Below are 8,419 nucleotides of genomic sequence, written 5' to 3' on the forward strand. Positions count from 1 at the left end.
GTCACACGGGTGTCAGGCGGAGTCACAGGGGCGGCAGGCGGGGGTCACACGGCGTCAGGCGGGAGCCACCAAGCCTGTGGGTTCGAACCGAGTCAGATCGGGATCGAGTACAGATCAGACGACGGACTGTGAGGGCAGCAAAGTGCATGGCGGGGCTTTGAGAGGCAGGAGCGGACAGGGAGGAATGTGAGGAAGCAGGCTGAGGACAGGGCGGCCGATCAGAAGCGTGCAGAGAATCGGGACAGATAGACATGACAAGGGCGCTGTGGAGAGTGGACCGGTGTTTCGCTGGACTTCGTGACAAAAGACGGCAGGCAGCCGGGGGAGGCGCACACAAACTTCAGCGATTTGTCCTTTGAAGCACGCCAGCTAGGTAAGATGATCAGCGGATTCGAAGGATGTGATTATCTTGAACAATATGATTTACATCGCTTCTGTTTCTGATCCGACACTGTATGAGGTATCACTGACGAAAACCAGGCGAGAGCATTAACTAAATTGATGGGCCAATCGCATCACGAATTGTTCACAGATCAACCAACAAATGCAGGGAGCCAGAGAAAGAAAGCCAACCGGCACCAACCGAGCTCATCATGAAAAGATGCACACCTTGCATGACGTGTTATCATTGTTAAACATCAGGAGAGCTGCCGCTGAAGCTGGCCGCCGGGCCAAGTCTAAGCATGAACGCCCCAGTGGAACGCGCGCGGCTGCGGCGGGACGCGCCTCCTCTGTGTGCTGACCACGTACCTTGGCGATGTTCTGCTCCAGGTCCTCGGGCTCGCCGGTCTCCCCCTTCCTCTGCCGCTTGACCTCGTTTCGCCTTAGACAGCTCCTGCTCGTAGTAGGCCTGCCGAACAAAAGGGCGCCGTCACGAAAGGCTGCTGGGGCCATGCGGAGCGGTACTGCAGCCATGCTGGGGCCATGCTAGTGCCGTACTGGGGCCGTACAAGACGGTCTGAGGACGGGCAGGGTGGAGCGCTGTAGTTCAGTGACGCCCTTGCACACCTACGAGCTGAGGACATTGCGACGGTACCATGACGGCATTCAGCTGCCGCCCGTCTAAAAATTCATCCAGTAGTGTGTACGAGATGTAAACATACATCCATGCTGCCAGAATCCTGGCTCTCCGGCGGTCCTCGCATGCGATTCGTTGCGTTTGATCTGCTGCCCTTTGACCCGCTCCAGACACCCGACCTACGCAGCCCGTTTGTCAAGCCTGAGACGCATAGATACTGGTTTGACAGCCACCCGGTTCGATGCTGATTGACGATTTTGAGCAAGGGGAGTGGTAACAGGCAGCGAGCCCGAATCCGGGTGTTATAGCATGAAAAATATCGGCATCCCTGCCACCCAAGTCGGCCGATCATTGGAACACTGAACTGCCGTCGCTTTAATCCAGTACGTCACAATGATAGAAGCCACTGAGGGGGGAGGGGGTACTGGGAGACGATGGCAATGCCCGATTTGCGTTAAGTAAGCAAAAACAGCGAACAGGTGGCATCCCTTCATATCCGGGATGGCTGAGGAGAAGACACTGACAGCGAAATCTGCCAAGAACTTGCACCCGAATGGTAGCTTTTGTAATGAACCATTCTGTTTAACGAAGCCGTTGGCTCGGATGGGGAAAAGATGAAGCGTGTCACAAATCTTCGCTAAGAGATCACGCGGCGAGCGCTCGGTTGCGCTCAGAGAGCCCATTCAGCTTCAGCAAACGCAAACGACAACCGACGACCACCAGCGCACCACGACACAGGCTATTGGATCACACGCTTTCGACCAGTACCGATCATTTCACACAACACGCGACCTATGTATCACCAACACACCAACACACGTCAACCTCCAGACCCCGCCCTGAAACCCAGCGCGCGTCATCTGTTGGGCCGGGGCGCCGCCCACCACACACCACTGCGTCCGAGGCCCGGCCCGGCCTCCCTCACCTTGTTGCCGACACCTCGCGGATGGCCGGGCTCCTCGTCCAGCAGCTGGTTGGTCAGACTGAGAGCGCGCTGGATGTCGCCCATCTTGTAGATGCTGAAGGCCAGGTACTCCAGGATGTCGCCCAGCGGCGCCGTGCGCTCCTGCTCCTGGCGCCAGATCTTCCAGGCCTCCTCCATCCAGAGGGCGGTGTGTCTGGAGCGTACGCGGCGCCGTCAGAGGGAGAGACGGGTTCGAATCCCGGTTGAGGGGACTTTCTGCGTGGTTGGCGTTTCCGTGTGCTCGTAGCCGGTGGGGAGGTCAGTCGTTCAGCCGGTGGAGTGTATAGAGGGTGGGTCGTGGGTCGGTGAACATTGCCTCCTCGTCGGACGGCCGGCCCCGTAACGGCCACAGCCTCGGACATCGCGTCAGTCAGAGCCGCACGTGCTCGGTCACCGGCTAGGTCATCTGCCGCCCCTCTAGAGCGTCCACACGTCCACTGCTCCACACTGCACACGTCCACTGCCCTACACTCCACACGTCCACTACCCTACACTCCACACGTCCGCCGCCTCATCCTTCACATGTCCACTGCCCTACACTTCACATGTCCACTGACCCACACTCCACACGTCCACTGCCTTACACTGCACACGTCCACTGCCTTACCACTGTCCAACACGTCACTGCTTTATCACTGCAACACGTCCAATGCCTCTTACACTTGCCACCATGTCAGGCTGCCTCACCCTCCACACGTCCGCTGCCTCATCCTCCACACGTTCGCTGCCTCATCCTCCACACGTCCACTGCCTTACACCCCGCACGTCCACTGCCTCACACTCCACAAGTCCATTTATCGTCACACCTCAGTAGCAGCCGCTGCCGTCTTACTGTCATTCCTGCCCCCCAACCCCCAACCCTCCCGCTCCCCCACCACACCCCCACCCGAGCCGTTCTGCTGTCGTTCCTACCCCCTGGGCCAGCCCCCTCGCCTCCAGCAGCGCCACCCACTTGAAGTCGGCGTTGTTGTAGCTCTGGCGTCCCAGCTCGAAGCAGTCGCCGGCGGTGAGCTGCCGCTTCAGCCGCGAGCCCCGGATGTCACCGCTGGCGATGTCTGCGCACGGGAGCGGCGTCAGAGGGGGATCCCGTGCACGGCTGTCGAGCGCGCCGGCGTCAGGCGGCGCCAGGCACCGCTGTCGGCGCTGCCAGTCGCCGATTCGCTATTTGTGCACTGGCTTAAAGGCGGCTAACGCCTACGTATTGCGAGCATCCGACGCCGAAAGAGCCCGGAGGGAGCACCGCGCACCGTAAGCACCGCGCAATGCCGAAACGACAAGAAAATTGCCGCGGGTTGCGACTTATCCTTCGCACTACGCGCCACCTGGTTTGCAAACGGCGCGCCGTCCATGCGGGGCTGTAGCCCATGAGGAAGCGCCAGGCGACGGCGCAGCTGAGCGGAACGTGCGTTGGGCGTGGCGCGCCGGCATTACACACATTTGTTCCCGCGCTACTATTGTGCGCATTTTGGATCGCTGTTATAGCCTCGCGGTCATTCCATTGCAGTTCGCCGAGGTTAGTGGGCTGTCTGTAATTGTCGTCGTTGGTGAAGTTGCCATACGCTTCGCATCGCCGCAACGGCTCGGTTTCGGCGCATGGGTCAAGTCAGACTCAAGCCCACACGGGACTTCTGAGAAGCACTCGCGAGTCCTCGCCACGCTCTGCGGGGACACAGAGCTGAGAGGGGTCCGACTACGTATCACCACCCCTCCACACGAACCGTCCACAACCAGGCCGCACGCAGCCAGCAGGTGATCGCCATCTCCCGAGACCGGGCTGGGCTCCGAGGGCACCCACGCCCAGTCGCGCTGGAAGGTCACGCCCCCACTTCCCAGAACAGCCACCGTCCCGCGTGGGGGCGAAACCCTGCCCACCCGGCTCCAAAGAGCGATCAACATCGCTGGACGACATGCCGGCATGGGGGGAGATACCACGGAGGTTAGCCAATCCTACAGTAACGCACCGGAAACGACGCCTCGCGAAAGCTCTTCCCAAACCTTGAATGGGACGACAAACGTGGATATGTAAAGAAAGCTACACGACTCTCAACACGGTAGAATTGCGTCCGCGTCTTCTGGCATTGGCCCCAGCTAGCTGAAAGCATGCAGCCACCAGCACAGCCACCGTGAGATTGCCTACCTACCGTAAGTTATTCAAAATCACAGACATGCGTGTCGCGCGAATACTCCGTTCAATGTACATCATCTCTGTCACACATCCTTCCAGCGCTCAAGTCCTCATCGTCATTGAAGCTTTACGATGCACTCCGCTGCTGACTCTCGAGTCCTCCGTCTGTGCACCACACAAGAGCCGAATTCGGAGGGCGGCATCGCACCCAGCCGCCGTGCTGAGCCAGCACCAGCGCTGGACCGCAGCCAGAGCCGCCGCGGCCGGCTCCCACTCACCGGCCGTGTTGAGCCGGTACGTATCCTGGAGGCGGATCAAAGCCATAGCCGCGCCGGTCAGGTCCTCGTCGTCGGGGATTCGGAGATGGTCCGACACTTGCGTGATGTTCTCCACAAACTCTGCCGGCCCAGGCGCGGAGGTCATCACCACAGCGACGGCGAGTACAGGGATCACAGACTTCCGATTAGCGAGATACAACCGCCCAGGTTAGATAGCCGTCGTAAACGGCCACAGGTGACAGGAGAAAGGCGGGAAGCCACGTGCTCTGTCAACGGGGCACAGGGTCACAACAATTAGGGACCTGGGCAACGGTCACGCAGGTCGGGTCACAGGGGTCACAATGACACCGTGCTGGCGACGAGAACCCTCAGCGTCACACACGTCAGACCCACCCGCACGCTGCAGACAGATCGCGCCACACGTTCCAGACAAGTGAAGAGCGTCGCTGTCCCCAACACCGAGCCGGGATGAGCTGCTAAATAATGTCATGCTGCTACGTGCAGCACGACACCGCATCAAAGGAATAACCAAAACGTCGCACGGGGATGTCGGCGGAATGCTTTTACGGGAATTGGAGCGTGTACGTGAGCCGAAGTACAACGGCTCAGCAGGGATATTAGGCCATCGACAAGACGATGCGGAGCATATAACATAGCCATAGCTGAGGTAGGGACCCTGGACATGACTGGCGGAGCACCAGGCGTCTGGCAGCGGCCGGGGTACGGACCACAGACTTCTCAATGCACCGAGGCCGACGGACAACCCCGAACAGCGCACATCGTGCCAGAAAGTCTGACCCGCCGTAGGGGGACTCACGGGCGCCGACGTTCTCCGTGATGACGCCCTCGACCTTCTTCCAGTCGGCGGTGAGGCGTTTGACCACCAGGTACGCGTTCACCGGGTTGTGCAGGAACGCCTCGGTGTTCTCCACCAGCTCGCGGTTGACGCGCTCGTACGCCTCCATGTACCTGCGGGCCGCGCGCCGAGGTCGGAGTTGCCGTTGTGCGGCGCCCAGCAACGTGGACAATGTGGCCGTTGCGTACGATCGTACCGTCCGATCATTGTGTGATTGTACACGGATCTTGTCACCGGACGGGACTACAGCAGCTGTCGGCGACATCGGGCTGACAGACGACCGCGGTAGCACCGCATGGGCTTGCTTACATCACGAAACTGTCGCGCCATTAACTGCCGCCGCGCATTGCACAGCAGTTCAGCACACAACGTACAATCGATGCTGGTGTCCCGCCACGCTAGACGCAGCGATCCTGGTGAGAACGAGCCACAGCCTCCACTCAGGGCCGCTACGTGAGCAAGGACGACAGCGATACCAGTGAGACGAGCCACAGACTCCACCAAGCCCGCCACGTGTGCAGGGACGCGCGACAGCGCCACTTCTAGGTATGACCCCTTGACCCGCCATGACCAATTCTGGCAAGCCAGGTGCACGCCTTGTAACCGCGCTCACACACGCACCTATACTTTTCGACGATTGAAAGCAGCACACTTCGACCGCTATGATTCCCGTGTCCCATACCACCTAACAGCACAACCGACAGACAGCGGTCTCCGACAACTCCTCGCTCGCAGCCGGTCCCCCCCCCCCCCCCCCAAGCTCTACCACACAGACAGACGCTGCACGCCCGCGGGTCCGCCTCTGGAATGACTCCGCACCCCGGCCGCCGGGCATTAAGGCGGCGCGAAAGCCCATACAGACTGTGCGACGCCGCCCACTTCCGTATCTCACCTCGACGCTACCCCCGTCACTGAGGGTGGTCCCCCCTCCCCCCCCCCTCCCTCGGTCCGTCCGTCCTCACGGCTTCACGACACAACCTAGCTGCTGAGGTCACGGGCCCGCCTGCCTCCTCCTGCCCTGGCAGGAAGGGCGGCCACCGCGGGGAATCGAACCCCGCACCTCGGGCCCCCCCAGCCGCGACCCTCCGCACTGGTCCCAGTTGTGCCACTCACTTCTTCAGAGTCTGGATCTTGCGCTCCCTCAGCCTGGATGACGCGGTCCAGCATGCCAATCAGCTCCCGCTCCGTGTAGGCCAGGTGCTCCATGTCGACCAGCGCCGTGAAACAGCTCGGCGCGGCACAGCGACAGCGACAGTAGCAGCGGCAGCAGAAGACGATGTGATACATCCTGACGGGGAAGGAGTGTCAGCGCCAGGGAATAGCCTTATACAGCGACAGCGGCAGCAGAAGACGATAATACATCCTGAAGGGGCAAGGCGTGTCGGCGCCAGTCACGAGATCAGAGTAGGACGCCAGCAAGGACGGCAGCGGCACCAGCAGAGGCAGCAGCAAGTGCATCCTGAGGGCCACGACGAACGCGCTCCTCGTTGTGTCGTGCGTGAGTGGCTGTGCCAGGCGCTTGAGTCAACAGCATTCCTCAGTCTCATTGCATGCTATCCATGATAATCCAACCTCAGCCAGCTGGCATTAAACCATAACACCAAAGTGCTCGCCACTTGAGTGATTGATGAGCAGCATGTGACGAACAGCATAATCTTCAACACTTTCCTTTCCTTGCACATTTTATCAGACATCAAGCCTGCACCACCATTCCAGGCATGGACAGGTGGCACCAATGATCTGCCTTGGTTGCCTGGCAATGCATGCGACTGTTCACGGCGGTTGGGAAGTGCCAGCGAAGCAGACACGCCACACTGGGGCTCGGATTCGTCTTGCATACCGAATCAGTGCCACACCATTGCTGGGGGGGGGGGGGGGGGGGGACCAGCAAAATGATCACGGACAAAATGATGGTGGAAGCAAGTGTCATCACATGACACCAAGAGCTGGTGAATGCGGCCAGAAGCCCTTGGAAGCCCACACAAACATTCCAAACTATTAAAATACAATTGTCTTTATGCATGTCCAGCCTGTCAACATTTGTCATGTCATCACTTAAGACCAATAGATGGCAGGAGCTGCAATAAAGATATTTAACATCACATAAACCTGTGCATGGTTTAGGCCTTCAAATGGTTTGCAACACATGCAACCTCATACACCTCTGAGAGGCACAACACTGGATTAAGGTCATCTTTGCAGCAGTAGCATGTGTGTCAGCGGATTTTCAAATTTTAGAAAACTCAGACTTCAGGAGGTGTTGTGATTGGCACCCATATCCATTCTGATACACAACTGGCAAAGCATTGTCCAGTGCAATAGTTGGATAGGCTGCTTCTCTGACATACCACATGTATTGCATACCAGTGCAATGAAATTTAGACATGTGAATGGACATGTATACATCTGCATGTTCTTCCATATTTCTGCATGCTCCGTGGTAGCAGCAGGCCACAAGTGTCATAACAGCACAGATAGCTGGACTTTGTTGTTCAATGCCATTTAGCAGATTCCTGATCATTTTAGTAGTTTGGCAGCCAGAATCCCAAAAAAATTTGGTGCAGGTTTATGTCATAAGCTGGTATAAGCTCCTCAATTTTGATCAGCAAACTGCTGCTGTTCTATCAGAACCTCACACATCCTCAAAATCAGTCAGCAACAGCAAAGGGAGGCACTACTCAAAGCCTTACAGCCCAGTGCTTCAAATTTTTAACAGTGCTAAATGCCTGACTGTGTGCCTAAAACATAGACAACCAGCTCCTCCCAAGTGAGTACAATTGCAATTAACTTCCAATTTCACCTCACAAACCAGCTATCACAACATAACAATGATACAATTCCCTTAATATCTTAGGACTCATGATGGCATCACAGAAAGAAATTTGATTTAACAGAGAGCATGCTGTCTGCTTCCTGCAACCAAAAAAACTTAGCAAAACTCAGCTTGTGGTCCCCAACAGCAAACCCAATTTTTACAGGTGCACAAACACTTCGGCCTATGCATCCAGATCTCACAAACACTGCACTTAACTCACCTCACAGCGATTTGGCACTTCTTTGGCACAAAACAAAAGCCATGTGATAATGCTTACAAAATGATTCCTTGGTTTTGTCGCTCAACGCAAGCGACCACGCGAGGGCTTAAAACATAATGGTAAAACCCGTTTACGTTACAAAT

General features: G+C 57.5%; 1 protein-coding gene across 1 annotated transcript; it reads right to left on the reverse strand.

Moving 5' to 3' along the window:
• Positions 1–92: 92 nt before the first annotated feature.
• On the reverse strand, positions 93–6,443 carry LOC119104734 (prolyl 4-hydroxylase subunit alpha-2-like). The gene is made up of 7 exons (XM_037228452.1): positions 6,355–6,443; positions 5,203–5,354; positions 4,386–4,505; positions 2,935–3,037; positions 1,944–2,136; positions 744–850; positions 93–126 (listed from the first exon to the last, which is right to left on the reverse strand). Exons 2-7 carry the CDS (start codon positions 5,348–5,350, stop codon positions 93–95), a joined length of 705 nt encoding a protein of 234 aa, XP_037084347.1. The 5' UTR covers positions 5,351–5,354; positions 6,355–6,443.
• Between the last annotated feature and the right edge of the window lie 1,976 nt (positions 6,444–8,419).

The sequence above is a fragment of the Pollicipes pollicipes genome, unplaced genomic scaffold (assembly GCF_011947565.3).
Source record: "Pollicipes pollicipes isolate AB1234 unplaced genomic scaffold, Ppol_2.1 Scaffold_6052;HRSCAF=7182_pilon_pilon_pilon, whole genome shotgun sequence".
NCBI classification, from domain to species: domain Eukaryota; kingdom Metazoa; phylum Arthropoda; class Thecostraca; order Pollicipedomorpha; family Pollicipedidae; genus Pollicipes; species Pollicipes pollicipes.

Excerpts from the sequence above, each read along its gene's own strand:
- LOC119104734 (XM_037228452.1), bottom strand. The coding sequence starts at position 5,350 with ATGGAGGCGTACGAGCGCGTCAACCGCGAGCTGGTGGAGAACACCGAG. Across the intron at positions 3,038-4,385 it reads GTACCGGCTCAACACGGCCG|ACATCGCCAGCGGTGACATC; the intron begins GTGAGTGGGAGC and ends TCCCGTGCGCAG. Across the intron at positions 2,137-2,934 it reads TACAACAACGCCGACTTCAA|ACACACCGCCCTCTGGATGG; the intron begins GTGGGTGGCGCT and ends CGTACGCTCCAG.